Genomic DNA, 23,572 nt, shown 5'->3' on the forward strand with positions numbered 1-23,572 from the left:
ATGCAACAGGGGCAATGCATCTCGATCTCCGACAACAACAACAACTTTCGCATCCCGTGTCTGCGGCTTTGTAATTAAGACGGTCACAGCTCCATCCCCATCTCCAGCCTGAAATAGTCATTTATTCCCAGGCTGCGAGCACTGGAGTAGATTGAAGTATGCAAATTGCACGATGCAATAGCCACCCGGTGCATGGCCAGCTTAAACCCGCATAAATGCACATTTGCACTTATTCTGATTGGCATCGTTGGCTCGAACGGCAACTGCAACTGCCACAGCCAGTGGCGCCAGGCCATCGTAATTGTATCGGAGTACGGATCGCTATTCACTTTCGATGGCCGGCTTTCATTGGGACGAACACTCACACGCAGCGGGAAGGCGGTCAATTGGCGGTTGCCTGGCTTCATAATCCCGCGACAATGCGATTCAATTTGTTGTCGATCGAACGCTGATCACCGATCGCAGATCGCTAACCCAGAAACTTTCAGTGGTGGTGGCAGTGGCATTGGCATTGGCATTGGCGGCAGGAATTGCGATTCCGGTGCATGCCCCAAGCTCATACTCCATGCTCCACACTCCATGTTCCATGCTCCATGCTCCATCTACATGAGCACTGGCTGCGAAAACCAGTAGAGTTGGGTAGTGGTTGCGGCTGCGCGATAAAAGGAGCACCAAGCACCTCTCGGTTGCCATTTGCGAGTCGTCCATTCAGCCGTGCGGTAGTGTCCCAGTGATCTTGCAATCATCCCGCGTTATATCGATCAGCAATCCAAGTTTCGACCACAAACATGCTGCTGTGTCGCGTTGTGCTGGCACTGCTGCTGCTGGTGCTACTCCACTACTGCCAGGCGAAGGATGAAGGTGAAACCACACAGCGTGGAGCAGTGCTGGTCTCACTGACTGAGAACATGGCCAAATCGGCAGGATCGCAGCTCGTCCAAGCCGATCCCTTCATCTCGCGCAACCAGAAGCAGTGCTTTGAGACCCGCAGTCTGGTGTCCTGCATCAAGTACAAGACCAGCAAATTGATCTGGAAACTGGCCACTAACAGCATGGGCTTCTTCCCCAGCGAGTACGGGCGCGATCTGGCCGGGGACAGAGGCCGCTGGCTGAGATTAGTCCAGTTGGGCGAGCCCGCCGATGAGGTGGTCGTGTTCAACGACGCTAAGAGCTTAGAAGGTGGGTCTGCGCAATCGAAAGTTGTTTTCGAGAAAATCTCTAGCTTGAATTAATTGATCAACTGCGCCTGGTCAGTATCCACAGCAAATGGATGACACGCTGCGGATGTTTACGATCCATCCGGTTGTAAATTAATTTGAAGAATTATAGCCTCTGGTCTTGCATTTCTCGTGGCTCTAATTGACTTTGTTTGTTTTGAAGGTGACAGTGAACTGACGATGATTCTCAAGTTCCTGAAAAGGGCAATGGAGACGTTTGGGCGAAACCACGGACTCCAACTGAGGCTGAACAGCGAGGGTGGAGCGAGAGTCATGGAGGAATCGGGTAGGTGTTTAAGAAAGCTACCATTAAAAATTGAAATATAATGCACATACACCCTCCTTAGAAGCACGATTGAAGCGCAAGAAGAAGAAGTGGCTCATTATCCTGCCCCTCGTCATTCTGATGAAGATTGCCCACCTGAAGATGACTTTGGTGAGCATGCTGATGGGCGTGCTCGGCATGAACGTGCTGCTGGTCGGCGGCGTGGGCTGGCTGATCCACTACCTTAAGTACAAGACCATGTGCAAGATCCACCCGCATCTGGTGCAGACGCACTCGCACGTCTACGAGTCAGATCCCTCGGACTACTCCCAGTTCGTGGGCAGCGGTAGCTACTCCAACTCGTACTCCCCGTACAGCTCCGGATCGGGGGCTCCTCACGAGTTGGGCGGCAATAGCTACAGCAAGGACTGGGCCACGAGTAAGGCCTACAACGCGCACAACTATCTTGACACGATCAGCAAGCGGATACAGTAGAGGATCCGAGGAACCAAACGGACTTGTGCCAACTATACCGAAACCTAGTAAATTGTTACTCGTCGGCGCCATCGCGCCATTAGCTTAGGTAATTTATTTGTATCCTAATAAAGGTATTTATTTTTTTTAATGTGCAAACCTACACGATGTAGTTTTAATAAAACGATGGCTCAAAACAATATTAACAGAGGTTCCGAGTGGAAAGACCGGAAACTGATTACACATTAAATCGTATTTATTATGTTCACATTTTCATTACAAAATTGCTAATATAATGCCATGCGAAATTTCGATTTCATTAATACGGGCGATTTACAAAAAAAAAATTAGTGCAACGTCAGCAAAACGCGCAGTCAGAATGTAAATATTTCACAAGGCAAATTTTACATGTATAAGTTATTGCCCTATAAGTTATCGTCCCACATCTTATATTTCAACATCATTTCTGGGTAAACACAAGTGCCCAAAATGCTGACCAAAGGTCTGCATTCTTTCCGCTGTCAACGACCAGCTAAAAGTGCGATCATCTGCACTTCTCCGCCGCGTAGCCGCTGACGACCACTGATTCGCTGCCGACGCCTGCTGCGACGCTGCCGACGCCCACACTTGATTGCTAGGGACTTAGGGAAATATTTTGTATCTTAGCTTTAGTTTCAAATGAACAATTACAATAAACGGTCGCTTGCGATCTACAAAATAAAAATCAATAAACTGTAATTATTTACTGGCGCCCGAACAGGGACCAGCGAATAACGCGTACGACAGACAAAATTCTAAGTCGCGAAGCAAAATAAAATTTTGCAAAAAAAAATTCGTTGGTTAAATTAGTGCCGAAGAAACTCCCGTGAGTTAATAAAAAATTCGCGGTCGGCATTTATAAAAAAAAAAAAAAAAAAAAAAAACTTTTGTTTTCCGGAAGAGGAAAATATTCAACGGCAGAATATTGCCCATCGGTGGATCACATCTTTTGTCAGGCCAGCCCGCAGAAGACCTTCTTTGGAGTGCTGACGTGGATCCCCAGTAGCACAAGGCAAAAAGGATGACCTTCACCCAGCCAGGAGGAGTGACCACAGCAATTTTATTGTGAGACAAGAAAGAAATATTTTTTTTTATAGAATTTATTTTAAGATTTAAAAATTTAATACACTTGTACTTTAACATTTCATCGACCCCAGATCGGTTTCGACAGTACATTTAATTTTTTAATTTCCCTTTTAATTTACTTACGGTTTTGGAAAATATAATTCAAGCTCGAATAGTTCGAACGATTTAAATTGCCAAGATCATAACACTCGTGCCTTTTTGTTTTGGTTAAGATCGTTTTGTGTAAGTGTTGTCCGAGTCAAAAGCCAACATGGCAAACCCCAATAATCTAATAAGACCACCGGTTCTCAGTTCTAATGAGAGACCGGTACCCGTAGAAAGACCCGACCTGCCTGAACGGCAGCGCGTAGATATGAATGTTGAACAGTTGACAGGGTTAATTGGCCAAACGGTAGCCCAAATTTTACCTGGACTGATAAAACAAATGAACAATGACACACTTGACTTTACTGACGTGAGAGATCAGGTCGTCGAGCCTGAATACAGAAACAATTTAGGGGATTTTGACAGGGTACCTGATATCGTAAAATCGATCAGGGAATTCTCTGGGGACCCAGCAGAATTCGGCTCTTGGAAAAAGAGCGTTGATAGAATCATGGAAACTTATACCCCATTTGTGGGTACTCCAAAATATTATGGTATACTTCATACCATAAGAAATAAAATTGTCGGAAGTGCCGACGTGGCACTCGAGTCATACAGCATTCCGCTGGATTGGAATTCCATGTCAAGATGTCTCACTCTACATTACGCAGACAAACGAGACATAACTACACTAGAATACCAAATGTCAATTTTGGTCCAAGGTCGCCAACAGTCGGTGGAAGACTTCCACCAAGACGTTTATAAAAATCTCTCGCTTATTTTAAATAAGCTTAGCTGCATGCAAATGACCAGAGAATCCGAGCATTTCATTACAAAAATGTACAGAGATAAAGCTCTGGACACTTTTATTAGAGGCCTTCGAGGAGACTTACCTCGCCTCTTGGCTATAAAGGAGCCAGCCGATCTCCCTTCAGCTTTGCATTATTGCTTAAAACTTGAAAACCAAACATACAGATCAAACCATGCAACAAATAAAGGGCAACAGTCGAGCTTCAGAGTAAACGAAAAACCCATACCGGCACCCCGCAATTTTCAGCCATCGAACGCCTTTGGCCATCGACAGCCTCCACCGGTCCCTCCACGAAACTTCATGAGGGGACCACCACAACACTTAGGTCAGCCATTCGCTGCGCCAAGACAACACATGCTCAATTTCGGTAATGCACCGTTCGCCGCACCCCGACAAAATTATCAACAATTGCAACAATATAATGCCCCACCCCGTCCTTTCGCGGCCAAACCGCAACCAAGACCAGAACCAATGGACGTGGACCGCAGCATACAGACGAGAAATATCAATTATATGAACCGACCACATTTTGACGCCGGCAAACGACCGAGTGGACAGACTACAGACATAAACAAAAGACAAAGAAATTATAATATCCAAACTAGGGGCATGGGACATCCAAGTGCCAAAATAGCTGGGCCCAGTTCAAGCATGACAGACTATCAACGGTCGATGCAAGAATATGAAACCCAGAACGACATAAACGGCACCATGGACGAATATTGCAACGAACTGACGGACTACTTAAATGACGATGAGCAACAACAACAGATGCATTTTTTAGATTAGAAGACTCCTCACTGCCATACTTCGAATGTAGAGTGAGGAGTGGAAAGGTTCTAAAGGTGTTGATCGACACGGGCTCCAACAAAAATTATATTCAGCCAAAACTGGTGTCGAATGCAATACCAAATTACAAGCCTTTCATAGCTGCCACTCCGGGTGGCGATATAAAAATAACACACTACAAAAGAGCAGACCTTTTTGACTGGGAAATAAAATTTTTCCTCTTAACATCTCTTACGACATTCGACGCAATTCTCGGCAAAGACACCCTGAAAGAAATGGGAGCACAGATAGATTTAGGAAATTTGACCATGACACTAGGAAATGGGAAGAGGATTGCTATCAAGGAACGAAAGTTCGAGGCTGTTAATACAATCAGCCCCAGAATAGATCACTTGGGACAAAAACAAAAAGAAAAACTGAATCGGGTAATTAATAATTATCCAGGTCTCTTCGCAGACCCAAACCAAAAACTGACCTTCACAACAAATGTAAAGGCAGCAATTCGAACCACATCGGATACACCTGTGTATTCGAAGTTTTATCAGTACCCGATGTCCCTAAAAGATGAAGTCAATAAACAAATAGCGGAGCTTTTGCACGACGGAATAATTCGACCATCAAGGTCACCCTACAATTCACCAGTGTGGATTGTGCCAAAAAAACTCGACTCCTCTGGTAAAAAGAAATACAGAGTCGTGATTGATTACCGAAAACTCAATATGGTAACAGTAGCAGATAGGTACCCAATCCCCGATATTAACGAGGTTTTAGCCCAACTTGGTGACAACAAAGTTTTCTCGGTGCTCGATCTTAAAAGTGGGTTTCACCAGATCCCACTAAAAGACTCCGATATCGAAAAGACCGCCTTTTCCATAAATCATGGAAAATACGAGTTCACTCGACTTCCATTCGGTCTGAAAAATGCACCATCAATATTCCAACGCGCACTCGACGATATCCTTCATGAGCATATTGGCAAAATATGTTTCATCTATATCGACGATATCATTATCTTTAGCAAAGATGATGAAACCCATTACAAAAACCTGGACATAATTTTCAAGACCTTGCAACAAGCCAACATGAAATGTCAGTTGGACAAATGCGAGTTTATGAAGAGGAAGGTAGAATTCCTGGGATTCGTCGTGTCCGACAAGGGCATAGAAACCAATCCAATCAAAGTACAGGCAATTTCAGACTTCCCAATTCCAAAAACACTCAAAGAACTGAGATCATTCTTGGGATTATCTGGATATTACAGGAGATTTATACCCAACTACGCTAAGTTGGCAAAACCACTTAGCTCGCTTTTGAGAGGGGAGGATGGACGAATTTCCAAGACATTATCATCAAAAAAATCCGTCTCCCTTAATAACGAAGCAATGGAAGCCTTCAAGAAATTGAAGAGCAGTTTGATTTCCCCAGACGTGATACTCCACTACCCAGATTTTAAAAAAGAATTTCACCTAACAACGGACGCTTCCAATTTCGCAGTGGGTGCTGTTCTTTCACAAGAAAACAGACCCATTTCATTCTTATCGAGAACACTCTCGAAGGCAGAGGAAAACTACGCCACAAATGAGAAAGAAATGCTAGCCATTATCTGGGCTCTAAAAAAGCTCAAAACTTACCTTTACGGTAAAGCAAAGGTGAAAATCTTTACCGACCATCAGCCTCTGACCCATTCCCTCAGCAGCTGGAATGGAAATGCGAGAATCAAAAGATGGAAGTCATACCTCGAGGAATACGACTATGAAATTCTCTATAAACCAGGCAAAGAAAACGCTGTGGCCGACGCTCTGTCCAGAGGACCAACAGCCGCGCAAATAAACTCGGTAACCTCAACAATGCACAGCTCTGACAGTTCGAGCCATGGGTTGATACCTAGCGTTGAAGCTCCAATAAATGCATTTAAAAATCAAATTTTCTTCCGGAAAGCAGAGTCGGAGAATTACTCAGTTAGCATCCCATTCCCGACATTCCATAGGCATTTAGTGGACCGTAAATTGTTCACACCTGATAGCCTCTTGTCAGATTTGAAGAAATATCTTAACCCATCCGTGATAAACGGAATTTTCACATCCCAGGATGTAATGGGGAAAATACAAATCCTCTACCCCATCCACTTTAAGGGTTTCAAGATTAGATTCACTCAGACTGAGGTCAAAGACCTTGTTACCGAAGCCGAACAGGAGGAAGAAATACTTAGGACACACAACAGAGCACACAGAAACGCTTTGGAAAATAAAGCTCAGCTGTCCGAAAGAGTGTACTTTCCTAAAATGAGGAAAAAAGTTTCAGCTATCGTGAGTCAGTGTTTGGTGTGTAAGACCTCTAAATATGACAGACACCCCACACATCCGGAAATCAGAGAAACTCCCTTGCCAGAATACCCCGGACAAATTATTCATGTCGACATCTATTCGACAGAACGATATCTGGTGCTCACAGCAATCGACAAATTCTCCAAGCTGGCTCTGGGAAGAGTCATTAAGTCGAAAGCTATAGAGGACATTAGAAAACCCTTAAGAGATATCGTATTCTATTATGGAGTGCCCAAACTAATAGTAATGGACAACGAAAAGTCCCTCAACTCAGCTTCTATCAAATTCATGTTGGCAGACCAGCTGGGCATTGAGCTCTATAAAGCACCTCCGTACAAGAGTACGGTAAACGGACAGATAGAAAGATTTCACTCCACACTCTCTGAAATAATGAGATGCTTGAAAGGAGATGGGACACATAGAAGCTTCGAAGAACTTCTTGATAGAGCTATCTATGAATACAACTTCACTGTCCATTCGGTCACAAAAAAACGACCCCTAGAGGTGTTCTTCGGTAGGGGAACTACCGCGTCACCAGAACAGTATGAACAAGCTAGACTGGACAATGTAGACCGTCTTAGAAAGAAACAGGAAACTGACATTAAAAATTACAACCGGACAAGAAAGCCCATAAAGACCTACATCAAGGGCCAAGAAATTTTCGTTAGGGTTAATACAAGATTAGGATCTAAGCTATCAAACAGATTTAGAAAAGAAATAGTTAAGCAAGATAGGAATACTACAATACTAACAGAGTCAGGAAAAATAGTGCACAAAAGTAACATCAGATCATGATTACTTTCAGGATACTTACTGTGGTCGCATTGACAAATGGACTCATTGAAATAACTAACTACACCGACGCACAGACTGTGACGATTTACAACGGGATAGGACAGATACAGATAGGAACAACGAGAATTGTCCATATCATCGACTTGGACCACGTACAACTGACCATAGGAAAACTAACAGACTACATCGATCAGGACTTCAACGACGACAAGTCATATCACTTACTGAACTACGAACTGACACAGACGAAGAACTTGCTCGACACTGTGATCCTGGCAAAGACAAGGAAAACTAGATCGATAAATCTTATAGGGACGGCCTGGAAGTATGTTGCCGGTAGCCCGGATCACGATGACCTTGTAGCTCTGACCGACGGGATAAACGACTTGACGGATAACAACAATAGACAGGTAATAATCAATAGACAGCTGGAAAATAGAATGAACCTACTAACCGACGTGACCACGAAAATACAAAACTCAATCAGAAAAGATTCTACCTTAAAGGATGAGCTGGCCATAAGACTACAGAACCAGATTAGGCTCGTAAAAGAAGAGATAGTCAACATTAAATTTGCCATTCAATGGGCAAGGCTGGGTGTTATGAACACATTCCTGCTAAACGAGTTCGAGTTGAAAGAGATCGACAGCCTACTCAAAATCAATAATATGCCGACTTCTGCCTTAACGGTCGAAGAAATGTTAAAACTCTCAGACGTTTCCGTTTTACATAACGGAACTACAATTTTGTATGTTATCAAAATCCCAATTTTAAAACCAACTAATTTCCTAAATTATCAAATAAGGCCAGTAAAGAAAAACAATAATATCATTAATTTACCAGCTAAAGAAATTTTTAAATTTAAAGACGAAATGTACGGAATTAATGCACAGTGAACTGGAGGGACATCGAGAGACGATTGAGCGGCACTTACTTGATAACGTTCCTGAACGAGACCCTGAAAATCAACGGCCGAGAGTTCAGTAACAATGAAGTGGCTTCAACAAAACCTGCGCCACCACTGATACAGCTGACTCCATACGAGGTGGGACGCCTTCGAATTCTCTCGCTAGAAGTACTCGAGCAACTTCATCTGAATAACACATCTGAGTTACGCAAACTTCGAACGCACTCAACAATAAACAGAGTGTTCGGCGCAACAATACTAATGATGATTGCTGTCCTGATCTTCGTGACAAATCGGTGCTGCCGGAGAGGAAAAAAGGTGGTCCTTCAAATCGACGCACCTGGCATTCAAAACATTGACGCGGTGCCCAAACCACCACAGATCACCCCACCAACAATGCGTTTCAACAACATCCCGTTTTTTTGATGACCGCTTGAGGACAAGCGTCGATTAAGAGGGGAGGAGTTATTGCCCTATAAGTTATCGTCCCACATCTTATATTTCAACATCATTTCTGGGTAAACACAAGTGCCCAAAATGCTGACCAAAGGTCTGCATTCTTTCCGCTGTCAACGACCAGCTAAAAGTGCGATCATCTGCACTTCTCCGCCGCGTAGCCGCTGACGACCACTGATTCGCTGCCGACGCCTGCTGCGACGCTGCCGACGCCCACACTTGATTGCTAGGGACTTAGGGAAATATTTTGTATCTTAGCTTTAGTTTCAAATGAACAATTACAATAAACGGTCGCTTGCGATCTACAAAATAAAAATCAATAAACTGTAATTATTTACTTATACTAACAAATACTATTTTCATATGGATTTTCAACATTTATTGGCGGTCACCAATTTAAAATCTTTCCTGAGATGATTTCCCCGCTGGCTGCGCGGATTTACCAGAGCAAACAATTCTCCTACAGGCATAAAGCAATTTGTTTATGACGAAAGCAAACAAGCACTTCCCCACAGACACCACTGGCCCATAAAGCAAAAAATCGAAAAACCAAATAAAAATGAAAACAAAAGCGTGTGAGTGGCGATGGGCTTTAGTGTTTACCCGGTTCTTATCAGTGGCATTGCCTTTGTTTACCAAACAATGGGGGTTTGCCTTCCGAGAAGCCATTTCAATTTGGACGAATCAATACGCCCACCAACTCCGAATTCTCTGACCGAAATCGGAAAATTTAATTGTGCCTAGAGTGAGTTTACAAGGAAATTTAACGGAAATGTGAAAATGCTTAGTTTGCGATTTAACGGCCGAGACATTTAATATTTTGCTTAATTGCTACTGTCATCGCGTTCATCATGCTGAAAGTAAAATATAGTTGCTCGTGCTTGCAGCTGGTATGCTTAAATTGGTTTAAGATTTCGTTTGCGAAAAAACGTTGTGCGAAGTCGTGGAGAAAGTGTCTCTTGGCACAGGCCCCTAATCTATATCCATACTATTTTATTTATTTAACTTTTTGCCATTGCATAAAATTAAATAGAGAGTTTAAAAGACGCAATTCTTTTTACGAGGCTGAGGTGCACATTGAGGTGTATGTTCAGAGAGAACATACCTCCATTACCCATCAGGATATTTCCTTAAATTTTATGGACTGCATGTACGCACTACTAACGCAGTTTATGTCATTCAACCGTAAATGAATGTCATCCTCGTTTTCAGCTATATCGATTCAAATGTTAAAAAGATTTCCACGAATAACTTTGTCTGTTCGCTGCTGGCACAATGAAATATGTGTTGTGGCTTTCCGTATAGATTTATTTGTTATTTTTCCATTTTGTTTATGCCGCAGGCAATTCTTCTTCTAGGCCCCAGCCGGGCCAATATAGAAATTCTATGTTCGGCGACCTTTATGTTCCGATGTTTACCAGCTTCTTATCAGGCCTGCCTTTGTGTGCCGTACAATTTGCTGTGGACTCCGAAGAAGCCATGCCACGAATTGTTTGGCCAGCCAAGTACGCACGACCCGTAATCAATTGGCTTAATGCCAGTTAAGTCCCCATCGGGCCAACTGGCTGATATCTGCCGCAACACATGTAAATGGTTTAGCCGTGCTAATATCAGTGCGCACATTCATCTATCTGTTTGCTCTCATTTATGGCCCGATGCCCTGATGCAAAGCCAACAAAAGGCTGAATTTTAGTGTTGCTCCAGCAACTGTCAGATATGTGGAGAAAAACAACACGAATGGAAAGTGCTGTCAGCGAATGAATTTATGGGCTTTGAGGTTAACTGAACGTCGTACGAGGAGATTCAATAACTTAATGCAACTGTTACGTGCACAGAAAGTATTCGAGTAGTAGCTTATATCTATTTATGCTGGATATTAAACACAGATTTGGGTTATTCCTTTCAATACTATTCGGATATGAACAGAAATTTCAATAGAGATTCCTTATCAACTTTCGTTGCAAATGCAATTTCATGCCACAAATTTCTGACCTACGATATGATTACTTTATTTATATAATGTGTGTTAGGGAGTTATACTGGAGTTATATAGATGATGAAAGAATCACTTTAAGCAGTTCGAGGAGTGACGTGGCTTCTGCGGATTTGGTCACCTTAATCCACGTAATAATTCAGGGATATTCATGGATAGCAACCCATCGACGATAAGAACTGCAATCAGATTTACGGTATACAATCTAGTAATTACCCCAGGTTATGTATGGTAAATTATTACTATCGTGGCGGCTAACAGACTTGACTGATAAGAAAGTCGTTTGGTGTAAATAAAAACGCTTCTAGATGCTGCGAGCTCATACACTTGAGATTGCAGTGCCCTATAACTAGTCAACATGTCACTACCCAGCTGGCTAACAGAGGATTACATCCAAAGGGCCCTGCAGGAGTTCCACAAGGACGATCAGCTACGTGTCCAGAAGGTCTGTGCCAAGCCAGCTACAGGGAAAGGAGCGAACTTCGTGGGTGTGATGACTCGAATCTATGTGGACTTTGAGCATGGAGATGGCAAAAGCAGTCGTACATCCTAAATCAGGCAGTTTCTTCAGATACTCCACAGGCGAAAATATTCGCTGAGTATATTTATACAACAGGGAATTGGATATGTACGACATTTTCCTGCCCAAAATGTCAAAGATTTTCCAAGAGGCTGCTTTCAACGATAAGCTGATGGCGGAAGCCATAGTCGTTGGTCGGGAACGCACCATCATGATCCTCGAGGATCTGGCTCCTCTGCGCTACACGAACGCAGACAGGGTGAAGCAACTGGACATGGCACATACCAAGCTCGTCCTGGATATGATGGCAAAGTTTCACTCTGCAGCCATTATCCTGAATCAACGGGAGCCGAAACTCTTCAGTCGGAACTACTCTTCGCACTTCTTCTCAAGGGGCAAAAATGTTTGTTGGTTGTTAAGACCAAGCCGAATCTGAAGAGTCGCTATGCGAACAAGTTCGACAATATTGTCACTAATTTAATGGAATACGCCGCCAAATCTGTCGATGTTGGAGAAAAGGACCTGCAGACTCTGGTTCACGGCGATTGCTGGACCACCAACATGATGTACCTGTACGATGATGAGGAAAATTCAACCACAGTCCTCCCCGTTGACTTCCAGTTCAATACTTGGACATCTCCGGCAGTGGATTTGCATTACTTCTTCAGTACTTCGTTGAAGTTCGACGTGAAGGCGGTGGAATTGGAGCTTGTACAATACCATTACTATGCCTTGAAAATCACCTTGGAGGCACTTTCCTATAAGGGATCCATCCCCAGCCTAGTTAAGTATCAGCTGCCAAATTTTCTTGTAATGGCTTAATCATTGCTAACGTATTTCAACCCATAATGGTATATCAAGGCAGCGAGGACTGCGACTTCATAAATTTCTATCGGGAAACCGCAGAAGCCATCAAGTCTCAGGACGCGATGTATGAAAACGGGGAAATTCAGAGAAGAATTGACACAATATTACCAATTCTTGATGCCAAGGGATTTTTGGAGGCCCATTGAAATAACATATATTAAATAATCCGTTTATCAGCTATGAATAATAATAATTTTGAGCTTTAACCAAAAATGACAAGCCTTTTTCAGAGGACACGTTATGCAAATTGCTAAATTCGGATTATATTTAAGCACGGATACACACAATTAAGCCTGAGGATTGTGTATTTGCAAAACAGTAAAATGTTAGAAACGATAATGACTAGACAGACCTCAAACAGTTACCTAGGGGAATGACTTGACATGGTAGAATGTGACATTTCACGATGACCTCGTATTATAGTGAAATCACTCTGAGATCTGAGATAGCACAACAAAAGCCATTGAGACATCTACACAATAATAATAATAATAGTATTATTATTAATGATCTCACAACCGTGAGCAACCGAGCTAAGTCGCCAAAAGATCGAGGAACCGCACCACGTATGGAAATCACCTGGATAAGACTTATTATTAATGCAGGAAAGGCCAGCTATTGAAATCTGGACCAAGCCGTCGATCGGGAAAACTATTAATTCGTGAGCTGATACAAATTTTGACTATCAGCGCTGGAACGTTACAGAAGAGACCTTGAAGCAGGCCCTTCCCGAAGACGTTCCTATGGCGGAGGCTATCTTTGGGAATAGCCATACGTGCGGAAAATGGACAGATCGATCTGGTAAGTAGATCTGTCTTCCGTAGAAGGAACTGCTAGTGGAAGCCGGGCTGGGCGGAAAGCAAGTTGAATATGCCATGGACCAAGATCCAGAAGCTCCATAATTCTGGAGGATCTTGTGCCGTATAAGTTCATCAATGCAATGCAGTAGCTGGACTTGGTTTACATCAAGCTCACTCCGAAAATGCCAGCAATGTGCCATGCTGCCTCCATAATCCTGTGAGGCGGATATAAGAGGTTCATTGATGAACAACCGAACATAAATAAGCCAATGACAACAAATTGGGGAAGTACCCACATAGTAAATGTGGAGTGGGGGGGACCAGTTATGGCCACTTTCAGTTCAGCACCTTCGCGTTGATAAGAAACTCGAAGTTTGCTCTAAAAGTGAACTCTAACAAGTTACAAAGGAGCTAAAAAGACCAAAACCTCTGAAGTCTTCACTAAAAGACTCCTGAAGTTTTCGCAATCAGGTTTCGGTTTATGCCAGTGAACTTGTTAAAGATGATTTTTTTAATTTTGCAGTGTTAAATCCAGATACTAATATAAATATTTATAACTAGATCAATTCTAAAAAGACATTTTGGATGTTTGGTGCAGTATGTTTCTATTGCGGTGTTCATTAATTTTCATGTCCGCATTTAGAGTACGATCCCCGAGATGGCTTGTTTTGCAAATAAGTTTTTGTAGAGCACTGCAAAGATAAGCTATCAGCAGGCACCACATTATTTTAAAATATCATAATATCTCTTTCGTCATTTTGGTATCACTTTTAGCGAGGTATGATAAAATGTCATCATAGGCTATACTGTTAAGATAGAACTTTATTTTGTATGACTCAAATTTCCAGGCACACGCAATTTTTTAACATCCCCTCGACCAATGTGCGAAGCTTTTCCACCCCTAGTTTCGGTGATAAGAAAGCTCTGCACAGCTGACGGCCCAAAATCCAAAACAAACTCGAAGCGCGGGCCCACGGCCTGTTGACCAAGTGCGATGCCTTCAGTCGCAACTTTTGTGCCACGCGGCGTATACGCAACGCGCCCCGGCAAACAGCAAATCAGGCGGATATATCGGCGGGACTAGGGTATATAAGCAGGAGATGCGCACCAAAAGCCAACAGATGGTCGCTGACTGTGCACGCGTGTGGTTATCGGAGATCAGTAAACAGCCCAACTAAACACCGAAACTTACTGTAATAAAAAAAAACGGGAAATAAGCGAAATAATCAAAATGCGGCCGCATACTTATTTATAATTTTGAGGCGGCCGAGCACCGGGGCCCCAAACTCTTTGGATCTGCACGGAATCCAGAATTCCGAGAGGTATGCCATCGACGCAGTGTTTTGTGTTTGTTTTCCCACAATGTGCCGTCATTAAAAAGCTGAAGTGTGAGGATTTCGCACGGAGCCTCGACATTTACGACCATTTTTCCCTGATGCGAAGTGGTCCGCGGAAATTCGCTAATTGTCCGCCGGACGCTCCGCAGTTGTCGGTATTTATTATGATTATTTTTTCCGAACGCGCTCCAATGAATCTGGACTGCAAGTTGTGAATATTTCGAAAAAAAAAAATATTATTCCGCGCGAGTCTTTCGGGATAACAAATCTTTCGAGTCCGTAATGCCAAGTGAAGTGCGTGGGCAAAAATTATTTTTTAAGAAAAATGCAGGACAGTTGGTGTCCTCGTTCGATGGAAAATTAATGAATGTGTATTTTGCGTAATGAGATGTAAATGCCTGCTACACTTCAACAAAAAATACAACCAAAATGTCATTTACTTAATGGGATTATTAATGGACTCTGAATTAAGAAGCGGATTTCTCGGCACATGTCGAAAAAAGTTCGAATATTTCAGCAATAATGATTATAATGACATGAAGAATTAACCATCTAGAGCCAAACAAATTGTGTATTTTTTTTTTTTTTTTTTTTTTTTTAAATAATTAAGACAGAGCACTTATTTCTTTACTTCTTCGAGCTCTGATTAAATAAATATACTTTATTAGGTCCGATTACAACATATGTTTCTCGGTGTTCAGTAATTTATGCCTATCGATTGGAAACGAAATTAATAAATTGGAATAAAAAGCCCATTTCGTCGGACAAAATTTACATAAAAATTCTTCATTGGGTCTATTGATAACATTTTATTGAGAGACGTTTAAATTCTATAAATGAAATTTTATGCAGTGAAACTTCACTTAAAATAAACATGTATTTAAAAAATGTTATCCTTAATGTGATTTTCAAGCTAGGGCTATAGAGCTTAGGAAATGTATACAGTATATATTCATCTAGCATGAAGTGTTTTGTTAATGTTAAATGATGTTTTTATGACATGAAGTCAATTTAAAGTTTAAGGTTTTACCGCCCAACTGAGCATGACTTGAACGTCCTCAAAGTGCGCCAGAATCTGGAAAATGTTCCAAAAGTTATGCATACCAATGGATGCGAAGCTGGAACCCCCATGGTACTTAAAAAGTGCAACTATCTTGTGCAAACTTTTAGCTTCAGGCCCGTGTGCCTGCTGCCTAAAGGATTAAGCTGTGTCAGAAACTCTGCGCAATTTTATGAATTTTTGGTGCACTTTAATTAAGTCGATTATGCTGGCAACCAGATTGTCCAGATTAAATGCTATGTGCATCGGACCCCTTGAACGAAAGCATCCATTAGCTGAATTGTTATCATTTCTTTTAATTTCAAGAGCAAAAACACAAAGCGAAGTCCCGTGAGTGCATTCCAAGTTGAAAACTAAGTGAGCAACTGCTGCTTTGGCAGCCGGAAAAACAGAGATTCACTCGTGTCACTCGCAGAAGGAAAAACAAGAACCGACGGCCAGGAAAACAATACGGTACCACGCACTATAGTAAATATATAGCATACATATCCCCAGGGCGAAGGAGATTGCCAGGACGATGGTGAGTGTAATTGCAATATAAATACTTAAAGCCAGCTCAAGAAGCCATTTCGAAGTAGATGTCAAATGGAACGAAATTACTTTGTTCCCAAAATGAAAAAGTTTGTTTGAGTTGCTTTGGGGGAATGGGTTGTGCTCTACGTTGGCCATATGGTTGTGTGAGCTCCCACTTCGTTGGCATTTGCAGAGTGCCTCGCCAGATGGAGAACCATACAAATTTCAAAATAATGCTCCCTCCTGGCGGCCAATTTAAAAACTCGGGTAAGGCTTAAAAGTCATGGAGAGCTATATCAATTTACCTGGTTACACATTCGCTTGACATTTTCGTGGTCGGGACTTTTACTAGGGGCTTTTATTTTTATCCCAACACCCTGTGGCTTTCCTTTGACACCAAAGAAGTGTTAAGCGGCACACAGAACATGATTAAATTGCAAGGGACTTAGACAAATGGCTAGAATTTGCGTTCAGCCTTTAGGCAGCTTAGCCTATTAGTTCCCTAGAAACCCAGTTTGGCTCTGTGCCAGATGCCTCCGCTTAAGCATAGCTCTTTCCCTACAAGTGAATGATTTGGAGTTGACCAGCCGCACAGATGAGGCCAATTCAAGCTGCATCCCACCTCCATCTTGTTGAAACTAAATCGACTTCAATTAATAAGGAAAACGTCCATCCGCAAACAAAACACACAAGCAGCAATAAAATTCATCTTATAGTGGGCGAAACAAGAGACCCACCGCAAATAAATCACAAAAATAGCTGACTAGAAGTGCCAGCAGCTTGGAATCCGCACGAGCTTCCCGGAAAACGGATGACATTTAAAATCTTTGTCATGCTTTACTTATCCAGTGAAGCAAAAATACTTCAGGCACTCGGAATGCAAAAATTATTCCAATTTTGTGACAACTGCCGATTACTTGAGGCTGCTTTACATAATTTTCCCCACACAAACTTCCTTTCTGCTTCCAAACTGAGAAGGCAGCTGCGCAGGGATTTCCCCTTTTGCTTTGGGGAACAGAACATGTAAATTCAATTTTCACCTTGCAAGTCAATCTATCGAAGGCGTTGTTGTTTTGGGCTGTGATTGGAACTTTTGCGACCAATTGGTGATCAACTTCGAACAGTGTTTTATGCTCCGTTTTCCTTGGCTGAAAATTTCCATTAGGTCCTTGCCCGAAGCGGAAGGAGAATCCCACTTTGCAGACTGGCCAGTTTGCGGTCGACAGACTTTTTCATTTCGGACTCCCATGTTTGAGTTGAAGTGCAAATATTAGTCAATTAGGAGCCGGCCAACATGAAATTAAATTTCCATGGAAACTTGCTCTTCGCCTCGATACCCAATGCCCGACACCCGATGCCCCGAAATCCCCACACCCTATCCGGTATCTGGCGAGCTAATTCCCCGATTGGCGAGATTTATTAGCGCCTCATTTATCGCAGCTGTCAGGGGCACATAATGCATACCTTTGGGCGCCACTATAAGTCTGTTTCGCCCACCTTCGAGTGAGGCATCGGATTTTATCGATACTGACAAGTGCGCAGCTCAGATGGCGCATAAAATTACACAATTATTTTTAGCAAATGTCGTCATTTATAACCTGCCTGTTTCTGTTTCTGTTTGTGTATCTGTATCTGGATATGGGTCTGACGGCTGTCCCTCGACACCGGAATATCTTGATCTGGCAACAAATACCAGGCATCAAAATCAAACGCACATTTCCCCGGAGGAAACGGCACTTTTGACTTTTTCCAATTAAATGCATGTCTCGCCTTGATGTGCTGCATAAATTACGGCGACGGGTAATGCATGAATATTTACGAGGGAAAACAACCGACTAACTGAAGCTCGGCACTGGGATATTGCATAAATTGACTACAAATGGGAAGATATTTTTCGAAAAAAGGGACTTTCGAAACTTGAAAACAAAGCGAATTACTTTTCCTTGCCAAAGTTATCCTGTAGCAGATAATTTCAGAGTCGAGTTGATTCGAGTCCCAGGAGTCAAGGCCATTGTCTGTGTTCAGAAGGGTATTAACAGGCGAATGCCAAGGGCGTTTGAAGTTTTATCAAGCCTCGAGATCTGAATTCAATTATTAAAATGGCTCACTGGGAAATGGATTTAGCAAGAAGATGAGGCGATAAGCACTATGATTTTACATTGACATAGATAGTTCTCTAATCGCATTTTAGCTTTTAGACTTTTGTCAAGTGTCCAACAACAAACTTAACTTAAAATGTATACAACCATTGTATCTATCCGTTTGTCTATTTACCAATTTTTATTTAAAGTTTTGAAAGATTTTCTTGAATCTTTTGAACAGAAAACCACTTTAATCTAATAGCAATACATTTGATGCAATTGCATCCTTAACAATGTAATTTAATAGGACTTAAATGGTATAATAATTATGATTTAGTTAATACCCCAAAAGCTTTTAAAATAATGAACGTATGACGTAAGGTTACACTGGCGTAAGGTTACACTGTTTTTCTCCCAGTGTCTGCAAATAAGTGAGAGAGTGAGGCGTCAGAACTTTCATGCATGTCGTATGCCCATAGAATCCTTTGGTGCTGGGCCACCTACTGGCACCAAACAAACTTTTTATACGATTATTGCCCCGTATTTCAAGCCACAAAGCATTAAGCAAGCCAGTGGAATTTGCCATTCGCAGCTCGCTAGAAAGTGTGGTGTGTGCAGCAAGCCAATCTCATAAATCATACGTGATGTGGCACGCAAAGTTGCTGCTTCCTTGCCCCCTGACAATTGAATATTTCGTGCCGCGGATTTGGGAAATAATGAGACCCTGTTTGCCTCCTTCGTTCCCTAGATAATCAGCATGAATCAGACGGAGCCCGCCCAGCTGGCAGATGGGGAGCATCTGAGTGGATACGCCAGCAGCAGCAACAGCGTGCGCTATCTGGACGACCGGCATCCGCTGGACTACCTTGACCTGGGCACGGTGCACGCCCTCAACACCACTGCCATCAACACCTCGGATCTGAATGAGACTGGGAGCAGGCCGCTGGACCCGGTGCTTATCGATAGGTTCCTGAGCAACAGGGCGGTGGACAGCCCCTGGTACCACATGCTCATCAGCATGTACGGCGTGCTAATCGTCTTCGGCGCCCTAGGCAACACCCTGGTTGTTATAGCCGTCATCCGGAAGCCCATCATGCGCACTGCTCGCAATCTGTTCATCCTCAACCTGGCCATATCGGGTGAGTTGCCATTCCCACTGAGAGCCAAAGCAAGTGTGAGTCTCATCCGAGCGGACTTTCAGACCTACTTTTATGCCTAGTCACCATGCCGCTGACCTTGATGGAGATCCTGTCCAAGTACTGGCCCTACGGCTCCTGCTCCATCCTGTGCAAAACGATTGCCATGCTGCAGGCACTTTGTATTTTCGTGTCGACAATATCCATAACGGCCATTGCCTTCGACAGATATCAGGTTAGTCGCTACTCGAGCCTTTTTTAATGCCAACGTTAGTATGTAAATGGGGCCATCAATGGGGCAAATCGTGTTCGGATATTAATGAGGTGAATACCTTCAATGTGTAACCATTAAATTTGACGTTGAGGGAAAATCGATGGGCTCTCAGTAAATATTTGGCGATTACATAAGGGCTTAACCCACGATTAAACCTATTTTTATGGTGTCGAAACAAAGACCATTAAAAAGGGTTGATGGATTATAAACAGAAGGATTATTAGGTATTGATTATAAATAGCCGGACTGTTCTGGGGTAAAGTAGAGAAGTAGGACGCATATAAATTAATCCGATTTTTTTAATCAATTTAAGGCGAGTGGCCAGTTGACTTAAAGAAAGACTTATAAGTTAGCTTTAATATAATGTTTTTGGTGATTAAAGAATAGTAATTGCACGGTTAGAGAAACCAAACCTAATTGTACGTCACACTCTTATAGCAATCGATTAAAAATTATATTTGCTTATAAATTCCCAGTTGAAGATGTATTTTCACTAAGTATAATTTACAGTGCGAATGGGTAATAAGACTCCAAGCCCTGAGATATAACAACCGTCTAACCTCACTTCCAGGTGATCGTGTACCCCACGCGGGACAGCCTGCAGTTCGTGGGCGCGGTGACGATCCTGGCGGGGATCTGGGCACTGGCACTGCTGCTGGCCTCGCCGCTGTTCGTCTACAAGGAGCTGATCAACACAGACACGCCGGCACTCCTGCAGCAGATCGGCCTGCAGGACACGATCCCGTACTGCATTGAGGACTGGCCAAGTCGCAACGGGCGCTTCTACTACTCGATCTTCTCGCTGTGCGTACAATACCTGGTGCCCATCCTGATCGTCTCGGTGGCATACTTCGGGATCTACAACAAGCTGAAGAGCCGCATCACCGTGGTGGCTGTGCAGGCGTCCTCCGCTCAGCGGAAGGTGGAGCGGGGGCGGCGGATGAAGCGCACCAACTGCCTACTGATCAGCATCGCCATCATCTTTGGCGTTTCTTGGCTGCCGCTGAACTTTTTCAACCTGTACGCGGACATGGAGCGCTCGCCGGTCACTCAGAGCATGCTAGTCCGCTACGCCATCTGCCACATGATCGGCATGAGCTCCGCCTGCTCCAACCCGTTGCTCTACGGCTGGCTCAACGACAACTTCCGTAAAGAATTTCAAGAACTGCTCTGCCGTTGCTCAGACACTAATGTTGCTCTTAACGGTCACACGACAGGCTGCAACGTCCAGGCGGCGGCGCGCAGGCGTCGCAAGTTGGGCGCCGAACTCTCCAAAGGCGAACTCAAGCTGCTGGGGCCAGGCGGCGCCCAGAGCGGTACCGCCGGCGGGGAAGGCGGTCTGGCGGCCACCGACTTCATGACCGGCCACCACGAGGGCGGACTGCGCAGCGCCATAACCGAGTCGGTGGCCCTCACGGACCACAACCCCGTGCCCTCGGAGGTCACCAAGCTGATGCCGCGGTAAAGCACAGGGTAGTCCTAAGGTCCTTGAGGTCTGGTCTCGTGTCTAAGTCCTCATGATACACGCGTGCATGTCCTTTTGTACGCCCTCGGGCTGATTGGATTTGCATGCTCCAAACGTCGCTGCTGCTCGCTTTACGTTTCACTTGTTCCAACTGCAACTGCCACCTCTCTAGAACACTGAGCGAAATGCCGTGTCCTCTAATCGGGAAACACTCTGGCTGTAAAATCTATAAGCAGCCGAGTCAAACGTTTCTAGCGTTCTAAAAGTTTCTTATGATTATTTTATTTTATATATTAATAACAATGACTTCGTTCCCAATTATATGCTTGTTTTCATCGTTTTTGAATGTAACAATTGATCAATATTCGACCAAAAGCAAGTTTTGAAATATTTGTGTAAATATCGTTTTCAAATTTGTTCGCCTTAATCTTACTTAATAATAATAATAATAATAATCTTTACTCCGATAATCATTAACGTAACATTTCTACTTGTAAAAATATTTCTGATCTAAGGGGCTTGCTCTTTTCGGCTCCACCTTGAATTACTTTTCAGTTGACTAACTAGGCGTATATTTTTGTCAGTGTATGCATGCGCTCCTCTTATCGTTGCCTTGTCGAGCTGTAACTCTTGTTGTTGCCATGTTGTGACATTATTTGCTTTTGAGCTGCAATCGATTATGACCCGTCTTTTGTGACACATTTTCAGTTTGGAACAGTACTAAATTGGCAATCAATCCTGGAGCAGCAGGCGGCTGGAGCAGCATTCTAGGGAGGCGACTGCCTGTCACCCATAGACTTAACACGTATTGTCCAGTGATCCAAAGCCAAGCTGAGTTAGCCCTAAGTTAAGACACACGCGACTAAGAGCTCGAAGCCTGTAAACTATTCTTAAACGACCATGTCATGGCATCCATCATCAACTCGGACTAAGTCTATGGTTAGATCACTTTCGTATCAAATGCCGAAAAGTAATTGAATGAGCCCCCAATTAGATTTCGGGTATTTGATAAGTCGAATACGCCTAAGACTCGAATAAGTTCTCTCAACAGTTCCTAGGAAATATTTTCGTTTTATCTCAGCATTTCTTGGTATCATCTAAGCTAAGGATTAGCTATAATTGATGTTCTGTTCGCTATTCAATAATGATAGGATAGGTCGAAGTCCACTAAGCCAAAGTGAATTTAAAGTATAGTATAGTATAAAGTATAATTGTAAAAGATAACTTTAAAATAAATGTCAGCTGCTCTTAAACATTTAATGCAACTGTTTTAATGTCTGCAATGGGTGAAGATTGCAACACACCGAAATAAAAATCGTAATAAATGTTGCTGGAAAGCCTTCATTATAGAACGTTTTCACTGTAAATGCTCATGTTTGGATAAAGTGCCAATAAGAGAAGCCTCTTGTATTTCAATAAATGAGCAACTTTAAGAGCTTCCAAAGTCCGAAGCTTCAGAATGTTTATTTTTCTTACACAAATGAAGTGGCACTTTGGAATAAATATGTATCAAGAATTAAGCATGGTAAGTTATCTAAGAGTTCTGTATAGGTATAAAGTATGTAAGGTGTGTAAATTGAAATATATTTTTACTCTTTAAAGATATTTTAACACAATTGAAATGATTCTCGAGGAAGTGAGCCAAAAAAAAGATACACCGTATCTGGAAGCCTAACAACCACAGCAATAAACAGCAGCTGACCCGCCGAACACTTAACTTTTAAGACTTTTGTGGGTTCGACACTCAAGCAGCTGCAGCATAAAAACCTACGACCCATAAAAATAGCGCATGAGTATGTACGACACAGTTTGAGAACCAGACTACTTATACATTTAGGATATATACTTGTGAAACACTGCTTTGGAAGAGCTAAGAATCCAACTAGCATAACCATTGAAACTTAAATACGCATTACAATTAAGATAGTTTTATGTTCGCTATGATTAAGTCATTAGCAGATGTGGTAAGGCTCTCTGGATGAGCGACAGGTATGCTAAATTAGTGTATGATTAAATTTCAATTTGGGTAAAAGCTCCTTCGTGGTCGGTCACAATCTCCTCAAAGTCGCAGGTGGGTTCATAGTTCGGCGACGTGTGACACAAATGTGACCGGTGGCGAGTGAATTGTGGATCATAGCTGAAAAGAGAAATGTTCCCACCAGGCACCGACAGCGTGAAAATAAAGCAAAAAACAAAATAAACTAATTAAAAATTTCGTTGGGAATGAGTGATGCGACAGGTGAGGCCTCATCACCTCACCTGTTTCTGGCTGCTGTAAA

At 42.9% G+C, this 23,572-nt stretch overlaps 2 protein-coding genes and 1 pseudogene across 5 annotated transcripts, besides 1 other annotated feature; all 3 read left to right on the forward strand.

The window, feature by feature from the left end:
* Window positions 1–692: 692 nt before the first annotated feature.
* Window positions 693–2,115, forward strand: Osi1 (Osiris 1). The gene is made up of 3 exons (NM_141361.2): window positions 693–1,179; window positions 1,381–1,503; window positions 1,565–2,115. The coding sequence occupies exons 1-3, from the start codon at window positions 789–791 to the stop codon at window positions 1,975–1,977; spliced, it is 927 nt and encodes a 308-aa protein (NP_649618.1). The 5' UTR covers window positions 693–788; the 3' UTR covers window positions 1,978–2,115.
* Window positions 2,116–2,371: 256 nt separating this feature from the next.
* Window positions 2,372–9,591: a mobile genetic element.
* Window positions 9,592–11,598: 2,007 nt separating this feature from the next.
* On the forward strand, window positions 11,599–12,773 carry CR31562 (annotated as a pseudogene).
* A 1,685-nt stretch (window positions 12,774–14,458) lies between these two features.
* NPFR (Neuropeptide F receptor) lies at window positions 14,459–22,547 on the forward strand. Of its 4 annotated transcripts, none has more exons than NM_001260017.2 (7): window positions 14,459–14,749; window positions 16,131–16,344; window positions 19,167–19,557; window positions 19,620–19,789; window positions 20,400–20,976; window positions 21,046–21,321; window positions 22,002–22,547. In NM_001260017.2, the coding sequence occupies exons 2-6, from the start codon at window positions 16,342–16,344 to the stop codon at window positions 21,291–21,293; spliced, it is 1,389 nt and encodes a 462-aa protein (NP_001246946.1). In that variant the 5' UTR covers window positions 14,459–14,749; window positions 16,131–16,341; the 3' UTR covers window positions 21,294–21,321; window positions 22,002–22,547. The 4 variants fall into 4 exon arrangements, with proteins under 4 accessions (NP_001246946.1, NP_001246945.1, NP_001246947.1 ...); NM_001260016.2 differs by having other exon boundaries at window positions 21,046–21,289; NM_001260018.2 differs by having other exon boundaries at window positions 20,400–21,289.
* The last annotated feature ends 1,025 nt before the right edge of the window (window positions 22,548–23,572 follow it).

Source organism: Drosophila melanogaster, chromosome 3R (assembly GCF_000001215.4).
Source record: "Drosophila melanogaster chromosome 3R".
In the NCBI taxonomy this organism is placed as follows: Eukaryota; Metazoa; Arthropoda; class Insecta; order Diptera; family Drosophilidae; genus Drosophila; species Drosophila melanogaster.

Coding starts and splice junctions, on each gene's coding strand:
- Osi1 (NM_141361.2), top strand. CDS start 789: ATGCTGCTGTGTCGCGTTGTGCTGGCACTGCTGCTGCTGGTGCTACTC. Junction 1,180..1,380: donor CGACGCTAAGAGCTTAGAAG/GTGGGTCTGCGC, acceptor TTTGTTTTGAAG/GTGACAGTGAACTGACGATG. Junction 1,504..1,564: donor GAGAGTCATGGAGGAATCGG/GTAGGTGTTTAA, acceptor CACCCTCCTTAG/AAGCACGATTGAAGCGCAAG.
- NPFR (NM_001260018.2), top strand. Junction 19,558..19,619: donor CCTCAACCTGGCCATATCGG/GTGAGTTGCCAT, acceptor GCGGACTTTCAG/ACCTACTTTTATGCCTAGTC. Junction 19,790..20,399: donor TTGCCTTCGACAGATATCAG/GTTAGTCGCTAC, acceptor CCTCACTTCCAG/GTGATCGTGTACCCCACGCG.